The sequence below is a fragment of the Xiphophorus couchianus genome, chromosome 17 (assembly GCF_001444195.1).
Source record: "Xiphophorus couchianus chromosome 17, X_couchianus-1.0, whole genome shotgun sequence".
Classification (NCBI taxonomy): domain Eukaryota; kingdom Metazoa; phylum Chordata; class Actinopteri; order Cyprinodontiformes; family Poeciliidae; genus Xiphophorus; species Xiphophorus couchianus.
In genome coordinates this window covers 14,821,338-14,840,876 of record NC_040244.1, presented here as the reverse complement: position 1 = coordinate 14,840,876, position 19,539 = coordinate 14,821,338, and the positions used below count along the sequence as shown (strand labels likewise).

Genomic DNA, 19,539 nt, shown 5'->3' with positions numbered 1-19,539 from the left:
TGCAGCATTGTTAAAGTGATAACTAAGAAGCTTGTCAAGTGTTTGCTTCATAACAGGACCGCATAAATTGCATTTTGCATTCCACACCGGATTCTGTTTGGGTAGTTTCTCTTTCAGGTTCCATTATGACCCCGCCATCTTTGTTTCTATATCAACTGGCTCTGCTTAAAGATAACCATCGGCGGCACTACAACGCCAAAAGAAGGTTTAAGCAAATGTTACTAATCAATTGGAACTAATTTTAATCTAATGAACCATTAATTGATAATTGGAATTAGATTCTGGAGAAGGTAGATCAAAAACCCTCAACTGACTGCAGAAGTCCTGTAGTTTCAGAAGAAGTCCTGGAAGATACTAAAGTGGCTATCAAAGTTGTCTGACTTTGAACAGTGTCGTCAGGCTGGTGGTGTTTTCTAAAGGCAGTTGTGGCTCATGGATGTTGGTAAATTGGAGAGGTCTTCCCTTAAGGAATGGGGTGAGAGTTGTCACGTACGCAGCCAGGATGTCTGGAAATCCTGTCGTACCATAGCAACACGGTGCCATGCTAAACTCTAAAGATGATTTTGAAGAAAAAGGTTGATTGAGGGGTTAATTCTGAGGCTGCCGTTGGTGTTTTTTTCCTCTTTTTTTTAGAACACTTTCAGTTAAGCGTTTTAAGTTCTCGTTTGAATGTTAGTTTAATTGAATAAATTTAACTTGCATCGGGAAGTTGCACATTTTTCTAGACAAGCTGCTTTCAGTTGCTATCAGAACTAAAAGAGAAACTTCTTTGGGGTCCAGCAGCTACTCAGGGTTGAAACAAGAAGCATGTGAATCTGGCTCAGGCGGCGCAGTCTGAAGGGAGGGAGCTGCTGCTAACGATTCTCAAAATAAGAGCTGAGCTAATGTTTCAGCAAACACTGTTAAAGGGGCAGTATTATATAAAATTTACTATTTTTTTTACGTATGTTGTTTCCCCATCAAAATCATATCTGGAGTGCCATCTTGACTCTTTTATGCATGTTTGAGAAATCTTTTTATCTCCTATGGCAACCATTCAGCTGTGCAAAACGCCTGGATGCACCTAGCTCCGCCTTCGAGGTGCAGTTTCAAAGTTTCCCCTCCTCTGTGACTTAACCACTTCACTCCTTCAGACTAGACAGCAGCAATTAGCAAACACCTGTTGGAACTGTGCCTCTGCTGAGGTCAGTATAGGAGCTACTTCAGAGTTGAACACTTTGTTAGAGGGTTATTAGAGGAGCCATGTTGACTTCCTCAAGGCGGAGCTTCAGAAAGAGCAGAAGCTTCTTAAAGAGACAGTCACTGTTTCAAGGCGTTAAATTCCAAAGTCATAATTTTTAAGCCATATTTAAGATCTCTACAGTATTTTTATAGTAACTGTTGACAGTTACTTGATTATGCTATAAAAAAGGCACTATTTGGAGAGAAACCACATACTGCACCTTTAAACCAAAGCAGAGACAACCATAAGGAAACTAGGATTCTGCACATTATTACATTTGGTTAAACAGGAAGTGTTTCAATTAAAGCTGGACACTGGGAGGTTGACTGTGCTCCTCTTAGCTCTCCTCTGACGGCTCTCTTCCCCTGACACAGATACCTGGAGAAGTACGAGAAGGTCCACCACTTCGGCGAGGACGATGAAGAGGCTCAGCCGGGGAATCCCAAAGCCTTCCTTCCAGTCGGTGCAATCCCCAGCTCCTACAACTACCAGCAGCACGTTGTATCAGGTAAGCAGAGCGTCCCCCGTCTGTCATTTCCTCACCGTCCTCCTGAGCCCCAGCAGCCCCAGTTACCGTCTGAATAGGAGATTCCCATTTGCTGTAACTCTATAACTACGACTCAGACGCTCTCATTTCATGTCAAATTTTTTTTAATTATTATTCATTTAATTTAGGAAACATCAAAGCTCTCTTCTCAGTTCTTTTAATCACATGCGTTTTGAAATGTTGTCCCCTCAGCATAAACTGTCTTAGCTTCAGCATTTTTAATTTCCGGATAATCTGCTCTGAACTGATTTTTCATACAGATCCCAAAGGAGCTTTCTTTAATTGCAGCGTGCTAATTTTTACTGCAGGAAAAGATGCATAAATGTCATTTTTGAGCTTTGAAGTGGATTTGATTTACGGCCCAGCCCCCTTTTTTAAGTAAGATACAGAAAGACACCGATGTAAATCTGTCATTATAAAGCAAATGACCCAAATTGATCAGCAATGACACAAAAAACTATTCAAGATTGTAAATGAATAAATTGAAAATATAGTGAAAATAATTACAATCTTTTGTAAACTGTCCCGTAGTGGCTGTGAAGTAAAGACTCATTTAATAAGGCCTGAATTATTTGGAGTTTTCAAAGGGTTTGGTTCATTTGATACAGTGCAGTGAAAATGTAACAGATGTTGCAGTTTTGGTCCAAAAACAGTCTTAAAATAATGTAGATCATTAACTTAACTCCTAGATCTTTGCCAGCATCTCCAACTACAGCATGCTCCACTAAAGGCGACGCAACTGGAGTCAGTTCTGACTCAATCCATAAGTTGATATCTTGTGGCAAACGGCTCATTTTTAGACTTGAGAAAGTGATGAAATCGCACCAAACAGTATTGCCTGGTTACACTTTGGAGTGGTGCGTTCATGAATCTGAAATGGATCGGGTTTTTTGAGTTTCTGACTCAGGTTAGGGTAGTTCTGTAGTCCAACGAAAGATGACAGACTGAAGTAGCTTAAGAGAGAGAAATGTGACGTTGAGGATTTTTGATGAATTCACGCAGCATAAAAGTTGGAGAATCCAATTATTTTTAGGGGAGGATTGGCTGATTTCAGCTGCTGGTCATTTGATTGACCAGTTGTTGGTGCCACTCAACACTTCATAACCTCATAGAAATGCACTGTAATCTGTTGACTGCACCAAAAACGCAATTCTACGTTAGAATTGTCATTTAAAATAAATCAAATACTGCATTTCTGCATTAGTAGTCTGAATAACACATACAAATGGGTCTGTGGTGTCATTTAGCAGAACACACAAACCATTTTAATTTGCCTAAGGAATGCTTTCATCATTCCAATATTGAAAGTCGTTATTGTTCAGTTATTTAGTCAGTATTGACATGAAGATCAGTTTCTAAGTGTGGGATCGCATTGCATTTACAGCAGAAAATAAAAGTACTTCGCCGTCTACTTTAAAGCCATTCTATTCTCCTGTTTGTTCACTTTTCCAGCACTGATTCATTCAGTTCTCTTCACCGTACTGCTGTGTTTTCACCAAGGTTATCAGGATACCCTCCCCAACCCCTTCCCTCACCACATGAATGCATCAAGTGTCCGTTTTCTCCAGCAGGAGTTCAGCTGTTTTCATGAGGAAAAACCAGCTCAGAGGATTTAAAACTGGATGCCAGTGTTGAGTCCACTGAAGCCGGCGGTTCTGTGTTCCTTATCTGGGCTCCGGCTCTGTGAATGCGAGCCATCCCGTCGCCACACAGGGTTGTAGTGTCGGCCGGTGGGGCTGCTCTCTCAGATAATTGACTTTCCTGACAGCGGTTATTGATGAAGGGAAGAAGGACGCACTTGTTGTTGGTTTTCCTTCCACCTCGGTTCAGATTAGTCTCCAGCCTTTTTAGTCTGAGACTCGTTTTTTTTTTTTCTTACTCCTTCTTTCTTTCTTTTTCTTCTGCTCAGCTAATTGACTCCAAAACACGATCACTGTGGGAAATCCAGTTTATTGAAAATGCAGAAGCAAAAGCTAGTCATAGTTTTCACTATAGCACATTGATCTGATTATTAGACCAGTCTATTATTAGTCTTTGAAGCTTTAAACCAATCAGCAGCCACACAAAGATTAATAATTAACTCATGAAAATGAAGCAAAACTGTATTCAAACTGCATCATTAATTCATAAACACATTCTCTTTCAACATTTACTATACACCAGTTATAAAATATATTTTCTCGGCCATATGCATTAAATTAACAATCTAAGTTGCAAACAACATATTGTTTTGAATTGATTTGTTTTAGACAGTTTTTTTTCTACACACTCATCCAAACTGTTCCATAGTTTTACTACATGCACTGAAATACACATCTGTTTGTTTTTAAATCATATTTCCTTCTGTGGTTTTTGTGTCTTGAGCCCAAGACAAAGAACATTTGTAAATGATCAATAACCTCTTTAGCGTTTCAAGATACTTGAATGAATAAACAACTTATTCATATGTTCTCTAGCATTCAGTTTTTATAAAATTCTCACCTCTTTTGTGTCACGAACATAAAGCTGGGTTTTATATATATGTTGCCCCATACATCGATACAGGTGTGTAGCAATGAATGAATAATATAATGCGTGGGGTTTTGATAGGTTTAAAACGTTTTATGTATTTTATGAGCTTTCCAGTTCGTCGTGATCAGCAACAGCCCCTAAAAATGTAACTCCATGTACTTTTTCCATTAGATGATTATCTATTGTTCTGTTGCTAGAAATTGTACGTTTTCATCCCAGCTTATTGAAGGTTTATTGTATTAAACCGCTGTATTTAAGTTTGATATATGACAAACCATAGTTTCTATGATGGCTTTAAAATCATTTCAAGAACGAATTTTTTATAATCTTTGGATTAGTTATAACATTTTATAGACTTCACAAATCTCTATAATGTACAAAACAAAAAGCTGTGGTCCTAGCACTGAACCCTGGGGAACTCCAGATCTGTTTTTGTCCTTTCCTAGCTGTACGAGTTGTTTTTTAGAAGAGAAGTTATAATCAAATGTGGGCTGATTGCAGTCAGTATTGTCATTTAAAATGCTCAACATTTAGATTGCAAAGTTATGTTTTCCAAAATCATCTTTATTTTTGCAGTTTGCCCATTTCATTTAGGCCATCTCTATAGCAACGGCCTCTTAGTCTTCTTAGGTGCACCGACAACAAAGTGCCGAGTCGGCTGCAACATCATTATTGTCATGTGTGCATCAGTTTAAAAAAAAGCGATTAGTAGTAGTCTACTACCATCATCCAGTGCAGCTGGGTTACCATGGAGACTGAACGCAGCCTAGTGGGTATTTCCATTCCCTTCAGATGACAACAAGTTCTCTGCAAAGTTTGTGAAGTATTCATTTAACTGCTACAATTTGTGTAAAGGCCCATTTGTAGTTTTATGTCTCCCAGGAGATGTTTACAGATCTTTCTGCAAACCTTGTAAATTGTGTTTTTAGCGGCTTACATGATGCTTGGTTCTGCAAATGCGGTCTATAAAACCTGATTGCTGCTGGAAGGCTTTCTGAGCTGAGCTGACAAAAAAAAAAAAAAAAAAAAGCAGATTTTTTTTTTTTTTGGAAGATAAAACCCCAGAGGAAGGTTGTGTTTAGAGATAAGGCAGGAAGAGGCTGTGGAAGTGATGAAATGAAGCGGCTTCTCCCAGACTGAAGTTGTATCATATCTAATGTAGGAGAAACTGACCTGAACGATATTTGTGAGCACAAAACATTTTAGGGCTGGAAATACAGTAGGTAAGACCCCGCACCAAACCAAAGGAGCCGTTGTCTGGAAAAACTGAGAGACGGACACACACACACACACACACACACACACACACACAGAAGGATTGAGGAAAATCGAGCAAGAATAGAGGGAAGAATCTCACATTTCTTGACAGATTGTGCTTTGTAACACTGGATCATCTCTATTTAAGATTTCTTAAACGATAACATGTTGAGGATGTCTCACACTGTAAAAATGTCGGTTTAGGTTATGAGCAGCTTGGTAGATTGAACACTTTTAAAACAGAGTTCCTATTCTGCATGGAAAAAGTATGGAAAAGCAAAATGGAGTGAGGACAATATGCATTTCCAGATTTTGTTCCCTTTCATATTGTCCTAACGTTGTGTCCATCCATCGGTCAGGCTGCTGGTAATCCATCAATCCATCTATTCATTCACGTTTCGTCCATCCTTCCCATTTATCCATCAGTCCATCCATCCATTCATCCGTACAGCCATTCGTACTTCCGCCTGTCCATCCATACATCCGTCTGTTCCTCCCTCCATTCATCCATCCCTATGCCTCTCAGTCAGTTGGTCCATCAATCCATCCATGTCCACATTTATCATTTTTGTGACATTTCTTGCTGTTGTGTACCCGTAGAAAACCTTGGGTGTGATCTTCAGGCCTTCATTGCTCTTCCATGTAGCCTGATGCATTTCCTCCGTTCTTTTCCTTTCTTTTTCTTCCAGACTATCTCCGCCAAAGTTATGGGCTGTCTACGGACTTCACCCAGCCGTGCGACTACAACAAACTGGTGCTCTCGCTGCTCTCGGGCCTACCCAACGAAGTGGACTTTGCCGTTAACGTTTGCACGCTGCTCTCCAACGAGAGCAAGCACGCCATGCAGCTGGACAAGGACCCCAAGCTGGTCACGTTGCTGCTGGCCCACACTGGCGTCTTCGACGACTGTAAGCCCCCCACATACAACACTTCAACTGAAGTGTAGTTTGCTTTACCGTTTGGGATTATATCAGTCAAGAAAATGACTGATTTAGATGTCGGGTATCCTGAAGGAACGCCACCCAGCTGCTTTCTTCTCTCTCTCCTTTGTTTTCCCATCACTGTTGGTCTCTTTAGCACCTCCCAAGTTCTCTAGTCAAGGAGCCATTGAAGGGCAATAACGGTAACTAAGCTAAGCATTGGCTCTCCCTCTTACCCTTTTTATGTCCTTTTCCAGCTCTAGGCAACTTCTCTACGGTGTTTGGGACAGACTGGAAGGAGAAAACCTCGCGCGACTTTGTTAGGGTAAAGTTTCCTCTCGCCTCCTTTGAGCTGGTCTTTAAGTTGGAACGTCTAATAAATAAAAATCAAATTACTCAAATTTCCATCAGCAACTAAGCTAACCCGCTACACTAATGTTCAAAGATTCTTTTTTTTTTTTTTTTTTAACTTGAGCAGCTAACAAACATCTGGAATAAGGTGTTCTTATTTAACTGAGGCATTTATCTAATATTAGGTCCTCTTAAGTGAGAAGATTTATTAGGGCATTACTAAACGAGGATGTCCAGGTTTTTATTGCTCCAAAGTCATTAAGTATTGATGCTGTAAAATCAGCTTATACGAGCATTCTTCTGGTTTGAATCAGTAATCTCACCTTATGCCCACGATCTGGTGAATCGTAAAAGTTAGATTTGAATGAAGTTACCTCCTACTGCGTTGTGGTGAACCTATTCCTGTTGGTTTTGATGAAGACCTTCAGTCTGCTGCTGGTTTTAATTATGTGCCACACTTTTTTTTTTTTTTGTTGGTCAGACAGTGAGTAATGCCGACTCATTTCCCTGATCGTCGTTTTGTTTGTAGTCCCACTTCGGAAGCTGATCTCACTACGGAGTGGATCGTGGATCCTGTTAGCTCAGTGTTTTGACGCCATGTTGTTCCTTCACAGTTCTGGAAGGAGGTGGTGGAGGACACCGAGGTCAGAGAGCTGATCTGGGACAAGAGCAGCTCAGCACAAGGTGAAACATTTTGGATGAGAGTTGTGTGACCAATTTCCAATCTACAACTATATTGTAATTTATCTTTAAAAATAATGTAAATATATAATTTTTTTTTAAATATATGGTATAGAGTACTTTTTTTGTCTCGAAATAAAGAGGCGTCTGTTCATAAGACGCCTGAATTTAGAATATTTGTACACAACACCTGTGACTGGTAATAAGTGTTTTATATTGAAAGGTAGGTGCTTGAATTACGATTGTACTAGAATTTTAAAGCAAATAGAAATTAGCAATTGACATTAGCATCATATATTAGCAATTAGCTTAGTTTGAGCATTACTAAAACCACTGCCAGCTTGTATTTTCTGGAATTCTCTGACTTTTTGTCAGCAGTATCATCGCAATAAATGTATTTTCCATGAGGTTAAAACAAGACAGAAACAACAGAAGTTGGACATATTTTTAATGAATAAATTGTAAAAAAAACATCCTTTCAAAGGATGAAAAATTCCCAGGAAGACGTCATTCAGTGAATGAATGAATAAAAATAAAGTCAGAATGTTACAGAGAATGAACCTGCAGGGAGTAGTTGTAGTGTTACCAGATTAAAGTCGTAATAATATGACGATAAGTCATAGTAATGAGAATAAAGTCATGAAGTCATAGTCCTGTATTATGACTGCTCTTTTAATTTTGAGTTTATATTCTTAGCGTGAGCCTAATACTGTCGTAAAAATGTTATAGACAGTAAGGTGTTTTTTTTTTCTTCTTGAATCTCTTTCTCTGAATTCATTTTCAGTGGTGATTGGTGATGGCATAAAATATTGAGACTTAATTCAGTAGCAACTTCCACACTGAAGAGTTTTCATTTTAGTGTGACTTAATAATATGCGAATGGTACATTCACTGAGTGTAAAAAGACTGGATTTTTGAGATTCAAACTGGTTAGGACCAGTTAAACTGAAAATCTACAACTTCTCCTGCCAATTTCTCATTAAATCTAGTCCTAAAACCAGATTTTAAGTCCTACAGTCCAACCTCTCGGCTTAGTCTGACCGACCCTTCCCTTTCTGCTCCGACCACAGATGGTACGTTCCGGGAGGACCACTGGCAGAGTCTCTTCCACCCGCCGCGGAACCCAGGCACCAGTGACATGGAGGCCCAGCGGGTGATGCAGGTCGCCGTCATCCTGCGAAACCTCTCCTTCGAGGAGGCCAACGTCAAGCTGCTGGCGGCCAACCGAACGTGCCTGCGCTTCCTTTTGCTCTGCGCCCACTGTAACCTCATCTCACTCCGACAGCTCGGGCTCGACACGCTGGGCAACGTGGCTGCTGAGGTGGGTCATCAGTTTGTGTATCGACTACAGATCAACCAGATGAAATCCTCAGTTTGTGTGCTCGACGTTTATCTCTTTAAGAAAGTTGCTGGTTTAGTTCCTGCTTCACCAAGCTGGCGTGTACAACGCTAATGTGGTTAGCTTAGCTTCATCAGATTTTAATAGGACAGCTGCATAAAGACTCTAAAGAATCGTCTTTTTTTTTTCATCTCTTAGCTCCAACTGGATCCCGTCGATTTTCGGACGACGCACCTGATCTTTCACACCATCACCAAATGCTTGATGTCCAGGGACAGGTTCCTCAAAATGAGAGGTGGGTCTAGTCAAAGCGTAGGCAGGAAACGCCTGCGGTTTTGAGAGCTTCTAAAACGTTTCTGTGTTTCTGCGTAGCTATGGAGATCCTGGGTAACCTGAGCAAAGCGGACGATAACGGCGTGTTGATCTGCGAGTATGTGGACCAGGAGTCGTACAGGGAGGTGATCATGCTCCTCACTCTGCCGGACCTCATGCTCCTCATGGCCTCCTTGGAGGTTCTGTACCTGCTGGCCCAACTGGGAGAGATTCCTTGCAGCAAGATCGCGTCGGTTGACCACAGCATAGGTACAAGTTCACTGAAAGGCTCAATCAAAGAGATTTTCCCCTAATAAATGATTGAAAAACAGAAGTTTTGCTTTGTCTAATCTAAAAATTAGTTTGAAACATTCAATTTCTTCACAGCGCTATGCCGTAGTAGTACGTTTAAGTTCACCGTCGAGTCTGCTTTGTCTTCCTTGTCCCGGCTCAGACCTGTTGGTGCGGTTGGTGTCGGTAGACCTCCACACGTTTGGGCCCGACGCCCTGACGGCAGTGCGGTTGATCGAGCACCAGGCCAATGCCGAGCAGGCCGCCGAGGTCCGACCGCAGCTGGTGGAGCAGGTACCTGCAGCGGTGCAGGGGGCGACGGCACCGGGTAAGGGCTCCTCAGAGACGCTTCAAGCTTTTTAACTTCCTTTTACTCTGTTAGACGGTAGATGTTAGGAAAAAAATCTCTGAAAGTTGGAAAAGAACAATTCCTCACCTTCCAGAAAGAGGACGCCCAAAACCATCAAATCAAAGCTACAGTGGAATAGTGAAAACCAGAGCATATTCATGTGTTAGAAAGGACTCAGCCAAAGTCTGGACCTAAATCGAATTTAAATCTGTTGCAAGACTTTAAATAGAAATGCAAACCACATTTCTTGGATTTTAATTGTACAAGAAATTTGAAAGCTTCCATTTCAGAATTTTGCTTCACCTTGTGTCAAACTATGAGGAAAATACATTGAAGTGACAGGAAAAAGTTCAAGGTATTGAAGTACTCCCTGCTCTGTACATATGTGTAAGTTACTCTTCCAAAGTTCCTTAGAACTGTCGTTGTTACGTACATAAAAATGCTGTTGCAGTTACTTTCCTTCAAATCAGTCAAAATCAGCCAGTCTTGAACCAAAGTGAATAACAATAATTAAGAGACTCCTGGCTTCTGCACATGGTTCTTTATTAGTTTGCTGACATCTAGTGGGTATCTATGTAGCACTACAGTTGAATGAAATTTGTGACAAACCCTTTGTAATGCTTTCATAATGTCTCCTTAGTAACAAGAGTCCCTGTTCAGTCCAACGTACCACCACCTGGTATCGTTGAACTAGATGGGGAGAAGTTTACGCTGCAGTGGTGAGATTTGGTTTTTTACATCTATGTTGATCTTTGTAGGTAAAACTCATTTTTTTTCTAATTTCTGGTAACTTTAAAACCTGTTCATTGGTTTCTTTCTAACAGGCTGAACGCACACTTTGAGACGAACCCCGAGGGCTCGGTTTCACGATCCGAAATGTACTCCGAGTACCTGGCTACATGCAGCAAAATGGGACGCGGCAACATCTTGAACTCCACCGGCTTCCTAAAATGCCTGCGGTATGTACAGGGCGCACACGACTCAATCAAGTTAGTTTAGCTGCTGGGCAAGATCGGTAGATAAATCCCAGAAGTGGGCTTATATATGTAGAATCACAAGGTCTCTCTTCTGCACAGGACGGTGTTCCCTAACCACACTATGAGGCGGCAAGACGAGGCAAAAGCGAGCAACCCGCTTCAGATCCTCCTGGTGGGTATAAGGCGAAGAGCGATCCCTCTCCCCATCCAGCTGTACTACCAGCAAACCCAGCAGCAACACCAGAACCCGGCCGCAGCTCCTCCACCTCCAGTAGCTCGACACGAAGCACCTGGAGATCCTCAAGCTCCACCACCAGGTACCTCTGGTTTTTGTTTTCTTAGAAGCAGGCGCTCTGGTCAGATGAACATTTTGGTCTGCAAGCAAAATGCTTCGTATTGAAGGAAACTGAGGCTAGGAATGGACCGATATGAAAATTTGGGCTGATATCAATATTTGATATTAATATTGCTGTTGCGGCTGGTAACCTATATTTACCAATATTATACATATTTCACTACTGGGAGATGGAATTTTAATGGGAAGCTTGTTTTACTCGCCTTTTGTAGAAGATGGTACTACTCTACACAGAAGTTTCTGACACATTGTATCAATCTGTATATTAATAAATATTCATGTTGTTTTGTTACCAGGGTTACCGCCAGGACATCCTAATCCTGGACCACAGTTCGTGCGGTCGCTTGGTGTCTCTAATAGCGCCCCACCCATGGCCTCGCCCGCACAGGAAAGTTCTCGTGTAAACCACCCAGCTGTTCCCCGTCACCCTGGTCCCCCACAGGCGTCGCCACAGTTACCCCCAACCCTGGTCCGAACAGCTCCAGGGGTACAGATCACAACGTCCGCTGCGGCCGCCCAGAATCACAGCCCACAGAATCCGGCGCCCCCTCCCGTGCCTCAGCAGCAGCACTCTCCCATGCTCCCCACAGGAGCTCCCGTCACGCTATTTCAGCCAGTACCACAAGGCCACATCCTCACCGCCCGGGTACAAGGTGTGTGCTCCCAGGTCACCCAGCAACCACCTCTGCCTCAAACCCTCCCCGTCTCTGGGCCTCAGGGTGGAGCCCCCCAGGTTGACGCCCAGTGTACTGCTACAGTTTCAGGACCCCCTTCCATCCAGGTGGGAGGCAGCCAGGCTGTAGGGATAATGGGCGTGGCCAACTCCCAAGGTTCTCGCGTAACATTTCAAAATATTGCTCCCAAACCAGCACCAAACCAGTCAGGTGGGCCAACAGCCACGTTAGCCCCTCCCAACCAGCAGCCTCAGTCTCAACAGAGCGTAGTAATAGTCAGTCCCAATCCCCAGCAGAATGCAGCCTACACCCCAGCCATACACCAGATTGTTCTTGCCAACCCCTCCTCCATTCCCGGTGCCCAGACTGTCCAGATAGCGGGGCAGCCCGGAGCTGCTTCCAGTCCCTGCTCACCTGCTGCCTCTCACTCAAATACCCAGGTCCAGTCCAATCAAGCTGTCAGCCACGCACTGTCCACGATACGGCAACAGCAGCAGCAGCCGCTGCCTCCTCTCCAAATCATATCCCAAACTCCTCCCACTCAACCTACCTCCACTGAATCCAGCTTGATCAAACAGCTACTGCTTCCAAAGCGAGGGCCTTCTACCCCGGGAGGGAAGTTGATCCTGCCTGCCCCACAGGTCCCCCTTCCAAACAACACGATAGCCCCCAACCCACAGGTCATCTACCAGAACCCCTCTCCTCAGCCGGTCAGCGTCCAGCTGGTCCCTGGCCAGCTTCCTGCTGCAGGTGCCCCGCCCCTCCAGGCGGTCCAGCTGCTGCCAGGGCAGCTCATCTCCACCAGTACGCCGGGCGGAGCTGCCATCATCCAGGCCCCCACAGCAGCTGGACAAGTCACGTTCACCGTGGTCCCCAACACTGGCTTCACCACCTCTGCTGCTGCCGTCGCCGCCGTCAGCCAGGGCGCTGTGGCTCCAGGTGTCCCGCCACCGCCGTTTTCTACTGGAACAGTCCCCCATCACGTCTCGACAGGTGCACCGCTCCCACCGCCACTGCCGGCTCCCCTCAGAGGAGACAAGATTATTTGTCAGAAGGAGGAAGAGGCCAAGGACGCCACAGGGCTGCATATCCACGAAAGGAAGATAGAGGTGATGGAGAACTCTTCGTTGGCAGAAGGAGACCCTTCGAACAACAAAACGAGGAACGGGGACGTCGCAGCAGGTGCCAAGCTACTAAACGGTGGGAAGTGCGTGGAGCCGAATCTACCTCCATATCACTCAGGGAACAGCCAGGGAGTACTCAACGGCCCGGTAACGGAGAGCCTCTCCTCCAACGGGAAGCAGGCTCTCTCTCCAGGCCCAAACGCCCCTCTCGAGGGCAACGCCGACCCCAAAAAGACCCTGGTCAACGGGGTGTGTGACTTTGAGCGGGGCGATAGCGGTGGCAACTTTAACAAAAACATTCCAAATCACATTGCTTCCAAACAGTACTTGGGGAACGGGGAGGTGGGCGCCTCTGAAAAGACTTCAGATCAGAGTCTTCCCAGTCCGCCCCCTCCCCAGCAGGACACTGCCAAAGCCCAGCAGGCCGAGCGCCTGGCCAACGGACCCCAGGCTGCAGCTCACCGGCCGCCCTCGGAACTAACCAACGGACCTCTGGGGCCGGCGCTGGGGCACGGCACGCCTGTGCTCAGACAGCAACTGCTCCCCAACTCCTCGCTGCCCTGCGCCGTCACTTCGCAGAATCCCGCCGCCTCTCCGGCGAACGGCGTGGCCTCAGAGCCCCGGGGCCTCAAGAGGCCCGCCGAGAACGACGAGCGTGGCCCGACGGCGGTGGCGACTTCCTCCGGGATCCCCAGCAAGGTGGGAGTTCGGATCATCACCATCAGCGACCCCAACAACGCCGGCAGCAGCGCCACCATGGTGGCGGTGCCGGCAGGAACGGACCCAAGCACAGTAGCCAAAGTAGCAATAGAGAACGCCACTCAGCAGAGGAACTGCTCGCCTACACAAGCAGCTGGCGCCACGGTGAGTCACTCTGGGGTTTCCTCCATGTAAACCACATTTCTGCACATGCTCTCCTCCTAATGGGACTTGATGCTTGGTCTACCGCATGATTTAGACTTTTGATGACAGTAAGTTCTGGAAAAGGAGAATCACTGACATAGATCCTGTCCGCAACATGAGTATTTAGCAGAACTTGTTTGTTTTTTTCTTAATTTAATCTATTCAGTAAAATTCAAACCGTCTTTTGGTGGAGATTTTTTTTGTTGTTATATTTAGTGAAGTTTTGAGATTAATCAAAAGGTTATATAGATGACCACTTTGCAAATGTCTAGTATAGATTTTGTTTTAGAAACCACATCTGTGGAGCCGTTTTTCTATTTTCTGTTGGTTTTGTTAAGAAATATGCTCAAACAGTTACACCTGTTTTGTCGCCTCCTACTGGTGTGGAAAGGTTTTTGATTGAAATCCTATTCGAAATATTCAAAATGTAGAAATTGTCACGTTGCAACTTTAATTAAGGTTCCAATGCCATCTATGACATTTACTATATTTAAAATTTGACTTGCTAAATTACTGGCACTTTTTCTGTAAATGTACTTTGAGTTTAGAGTATTCTCAGCGGGGCTGTTGTTGGGTAAATTCTCGAATATCTAAAAGTTTGGAGGTAAAGAAGGTGAGTCCAGTCAAGACCATGTGGCTCTCACTGATACCCACCTCCTACAGCGAAGCAGCTGAGTGAACAACCTTTGCCAAGAGAAAGGCCTGGGTTACATCTCAGCCAACATATTGGTCCTAATCCTGATCTCACGCCTGCATCCGACGAAGCCGTTTGTCCGTCGTCCTTGTTTCTAAAAGCATGTCTCCTCTCCAGCCGACTGCCACCCCGCCCCCAGCTCCCTCCTCGCAGCCGGCAGCAGCAGGCAACCACAGTCCGCACCTCCCAGCGCAGCAGACCCCCACGTCGCCGACGGAACCGGGCAGGAAAGCAGGGCAGCACTTCAAGTGTCTGTGGCAGTCGTGTAAACGGTACAGCGCCCCCTTCAGCTTCACTTTTCACCTCCTGTGTGATCATTTCAGCCACGTCCTTGTAAAAACTCTCATGTTTTTTTGGGGGGGGGGTTTCCAGGTGGTTCGAAACGCCGTCTCAAGTGTTTTACCACGCAGCAACGCAACACGGAGGAAAAGAAGTGTATGGAGGGCATTGTCTGTGGGAGGGATGTGAACCTTTCCCCCGGCAGAGACTGTCCTTCATCACACATCTGCAGGTAAAATCCCGTCATCGGCCAGATGAAAAACAATTTTTATTCTCCAATGTTGACCTTGTTATATTACTGCCTTGATATAAAAAAAAAAAAAACAGCATTTAACGTTGTTGTGTGAACCGCGTCTGCTCTGCTTCCCCAGGACAAACACTGCTCCAGAGAGGCTTTGCTGGCTGGACTCAAACTAGAGGAGCAGCAAGCACAAAGTCCCAATCAGACATCTTCCCAGTGCGTGCAACTTCCTGTCTGACGCGACTCGTAACTTGAATCAAAACCATCCACGTTTATCAAAAATCAGCTCTGCTAACAACGGTTTGTGTTTGCTCTGTGAAGGACTCCGCCAGCGGCAGGCAGCACTCCGGCACAACGAGCACCGAAAGCAATCGTCAATCATCCGAGCGCAGCTCTCATGGCCCTACGTAGAGGTTCTCGAAACTTGGTCTTCAGGGACTTCACAGTGAGTACAACCAGGCTCACACACGGTTTAAAGACTGTTATTATTAATATTTTTACTCATGCTGGGATTTACAATACTTTATTTCACTTCTTTTTTTTTTTTTAAAGTGTCAGTTTTGTCTTATTCAGGGTTCATACGGGTTCTTGAAATCCTTGTAAAAGCTTTAAATTCAATAGGTGGTTTGGAAAGTGTTTCATATTCAAACTGCAGTTTTGTAATAAAGCGCAGTCTAAAACTTGATTAAAAGAATACATTAGAATATTTTTCACTTTCTGAAGTTAAATCAGACTAAATTTCTCTTGTGTTTTTGTCAGTTAGAATTACCAAAATGTCAAAACATTTTTTTATTTTCACTTTTTGGTTTACCATATCTCTGTTGTCAAATGTAGCATACCACCACAAGATATTATTAATAACTAATAACTATTAATAACTAATTATTTATTACTTATTTTATAAGTAATAAAAGATATCATAAAATAGTTATTTGAAAATGTCGTCTTTAGATCATTTGTATTGTTTTTTTGTTTTTTTTTATCTCCTAAATGTGGTGCTGGAAAAGTTTTAAAATTTCCCTTGAAAGTGCTTGAATTTTACTGTGGGGAAAACTCAACCAACCTTTTAATAGATTATATTAGACTTGTTGACTTCGTGGGTGTCACTTCTGCTTGTTGAAGGCAATCGGAAAACCAAAAGCAAATAAAATTTCAGTATGCAGAGACATTATAGAAGAGGGGGAAAAAAAGCACGGATGATGTAGAAGGTGAATGAGCTTCTCATTAAGATAACCTGCTGAGTAAAGTGATGTTTGCATTTCGTGTTTCCTGTAGGACGAGAAGGAGGGACCGGTGACCAAACACATACGACTAACTGCTGCCTTAACTTTAAAGAACATCGCCAAGCACTCTGACTGTGGTCGCATGTAAGTGTCTTGCTTGACTGAAGGACGTTTGAATCCACACTGTGGTGATGTAATTAAGCCTTCTTCAAGATAATTAAATCTACAAAATACAGCTGTGGCCACATTGTTTGGTAAACCCTGGTAAAAATGAATATACAGCCTTAGAATATCATCTATTGTTTTATCACAAGGATTAGTTATTGGTGCCTCTGGAATAAATGTAATTAAGCATCTTTTATTTCTTATTTTTAGAAGCTTTTTATCAGTAATCCATGACTTCTGAGTCCCTTTGGTATGAACATGATGTAATATTTCAGCTCTTGAAGGCGGGAACCCATAATTAAGTTTCCACTACACACACTGAGCAGGATGGGGAGGGAGAACTACCATGAAGAGAGGCGTCTTGGGCTTTACTAAGTCTCCATAACAACAAGGCTCCACCGACTTTAGCAAATGCATTGCCTCATGTAAACAGGTGGAATTTACTAAACTACTGAGACTTTACTGTAACTGAGTACGTCGGTCTAAATAGACAAAGATTGACTTTTTTGAATAGAAATAGTTTAGTTGAAAAAGCACCTGATGCCTAGTGTTCTGTATGATGGACGATTTCTGAGGCTCTGGAACCTTTTTTTTTTTTTTTTTTCTTCCAAAGGCTCTGAATTATAAAGTCTTTGAAACACCTGGAGTCTTTTTTTCTTAATCTGCTGATTGTTCATCAGTGGTTCAATCAGCTTTTGCATGGTGATCTTAAACATTTCAAATTGTATATCAAATACGTATTGTGGATGATTCTACCTTGTGAAATGTGATCAGAAGTGTCCTCATACTGGCTAAAGGGATTGTAGAAACTATTACCTGCATGGGACAGCAATTAATGGACTTGTAACTTTATATATATATATATATATATATATATATATAATTTTTCAAACTGGATATTTTTCCCATTGAATAATTGTAGTCAAATTACAAGTTATATGCATATATATATATAGAATTTTTTTTACTTCTCATTTTACTTTAAATGTGTTGTTAGCAGAGGTGTCAGTAAATGCAGCCAGCACTGTAGGAAAAATCTGAATTCCCACCTTTCAGATTTTAATTATGCAGGTTTCATGTGATATTTTGCTGATGTTTATAGATTTCTTTTCTTTTTCGTCCCTCAGGTTGGTAAAAAGGCACGAGACGCACCTCTCTGTGCTCGCTTTAAGTAATATGGAGGTCTCCACCACGCTCGCCAAATGCCTTTATGAACTCACGCGCTCGCTTCAGGCTTAACGCCAAAAGGACGACCACCTACCATCCTCCAGCCCTCGCTCCTGCGAAGGCTCTGGCGAGCCGTAGCCGGTCCACCACGGGTGGAGGGACTCGCGGAGAGCGGAGGACGAAGTTCTGCCGCTTCCACCTCCACCCCTAAAACTCTGTTTGATCCTTCACCTACTTCCTCGCTCGCCAGCCTTGGTCCAACCGCCTGCCCACTACATCACACACAGGGGAAAAACGAAAAGAGGGGGGAAAAAAGAAGAAAAAAAAAGAAACTGCCTTTGGGGATCTTCCACCAGCTGCCCACCAGGGGGAGCTCCTTGAGACTGCTTCCCCGAGGGACTCCACTGACAAAACCCCCCCAAACATGAGCACATTTTTGTTTCAGTGTAGTCGTTTTTTTTCCTCCTCCTGTTTTTTTGGTGATCCCGTAAACAGGAGTGTGCTTAAGTTCTAGGGTGACGAGTATGAGTGGGCGGGGCCGCGAAGGGGGCGGGGCTACTGAAGGTTTCTCACAGGGTTGGGCGGAAGGACGACTCGGCCGGCGACTGGAGCAGAGAAAATTTTTCTTTAGAAACTCGGTAGCTTGGTTTTCTTACTTGAGTCAATATATTTTCACTTATTTATTATTGAAATGAATACCATTACAATTAATAAAAAGAAAAAAAAAAAGAATCTTGTAAATATGTTGTGAATATATATAAAGAAGATCCTTTGATGCCGATGCAGCCACTGGAGAACACGCTCTGTGGGGTAATAGAAGCATTACTTTGACAGGATTTAATAAAGTAGTATGTTTGTTTGTTTTTGTTATTTTGCTCCTTTTTTTTAAATGATCCTTGGTCACTTGTATCTAATGTGATTCTATACTCAGCGGTGGATGAATGTACTTAAAAACTTGTAAATAATTCTGCAAAGGTACTGATGCTGTAAAGCTTAGGGATGGGGTTAAAAGCAGTTTTTTGTGGAACTGTGACATTTTTTGTATTATAATACCTTGTAGAACTCATTTTGCTGGCTGAAAGAGTATGGAATAATATATCTCATGTCATTTTGTAGAAGAAAAAAAAATATTGAAGGTATTCTCTTCCCTTAATCCCCCTCCCCCACACGTTCCTCCCCTCAACACGTGCACACACACACACACACACACGGAACATATAATCCACTGTAAGCGTTTTTTGTCATCGTACGGGCACGGTGCGCGTACCAAAAATTTTTTTTGTATTTGTAAATTGGTTTAAATACATGGAGTTTTTATACAGGTTTTCTCCTGTGTTCTTTGCTTTACGTGCAGGTATGATATTTTCTTCACTACTTTTTTCTATCTTAATATAGTGTGGAGTTTTATTGTACTATTTTTTCATTCTTACTACCATGCCACATTCCGGCTCACGTCCTCAGACTGTCCTCTCTACCGTGTGTTGTGTAACATTTGACTGCCTGTCGTATTAGCATCTGACCGGGGCGACCCCAACCATCTTCATTTCTGCGGTGTCAGTAGGATGTGTGACTATACATAGACCTAACAGTCTGTTAGAGATTGGCTTTATTTACTTTGGTGACTGTTTATAGTTTTTAAATAAAACACTGAACATTTTTTGTCTGGGTCTTTGCTCATTTTTTTCCAACTTTCTTTTGTCCGTTTAGCAAAGGAGAGACAGTTGATTATAGCATGAAGAGGGTATTTTTACATACAGCCAAGTTTAGCGTAACTTATTTCCTTTTAATAAATGGAGTAGTCTAAAAGCAGCTTTTTATATTAGCTTTACAGAGCCTGACTTAAATATTGTTTTATTTTTAAATAACACCACTGATAGCATGTGTTGAGGAATCTTTCCCTTGTTCAAGGTGTTATTCTTTTAGTACACCTACAACTTGTTACAGATTCTCACTGTAT

At 43.1% G+C, this 19,539-nt stretch overlaps 1 protein-coding gene across 2 annotated transcripts in view; it reads left to right on the top strand.

Annotated features, from left to right (window-relative positions):
• The window catches only part of arid2 (AT-rich interactive domain 2), a 32,651-nt gene extending 13,410 nt beyond the window's left edge, over positions 1-19,241 (top strand). For both annotated transcript variants that reach the window (XM_028043599.1, XM_028043600.1), the window contains 18 exons: positions 1,597-1,730; positions 6,227-6,445; positions 6,715-6,782; positions 7,423-7,492; positions 8,560-8,810; positions 9,027-9,123; positions 9,201-9,410; positions 9,595-9,759; positions 10,421-10,499; positions 10,605-10,739; positions 10,857-11,074; positions 11,409-13,774; positions 14,625-14,779; positions 14,880-15,018; positions 15,158-15,243; positions 15,349-15,472; positions 16,303-16,394; positions 17,543-19,241. In XM_028043599.1, the coding sequence (XP_027899400.1) occupies positions 1,597-1,730; positions 6,227-6,445; positions 6,715-6,782; positions 7,423-7,492; positions 8,560-8,810; positions 9,027-9,123; positions 9,201-9,410; positions 9,595-9,759; positions 10,421-10,499; positions 10,605-10,739; positions 10,857-11,074; positions 11,409-13,774; positions 14,625-14,779; positions 14,880-15,018; positions 15,158-15,243; positions 15,349-15,472; positions 16,303-16,394; positions 17,543-17,654 (4,720 nt within the window). In that variant the 3' untranslated portion in view covers positions 17,655-19,241. The remainder of the gene's footprint in view (positions 1-1,596; positions 1,731-6,226; positions 6,446-6,714; positions 6,783-7,422; positions 7,493-8,559; positions 8,811-9,026; positions 9,124-9,200; positions 9,411-9,594; positions 9,760-10,420; positions 10,500-10,604; positions 10,740-10,856; positions 11,075-11,408; positions 13,775-14,624; positions 14,780-14,879; positions 15,019-15,157; positions 15,244-15,348; positions 15,473-16,302; positions 16,395-17,542) is intronic.
• Positions 19,242-19,539: the final 298 nt, after the last annotated feature.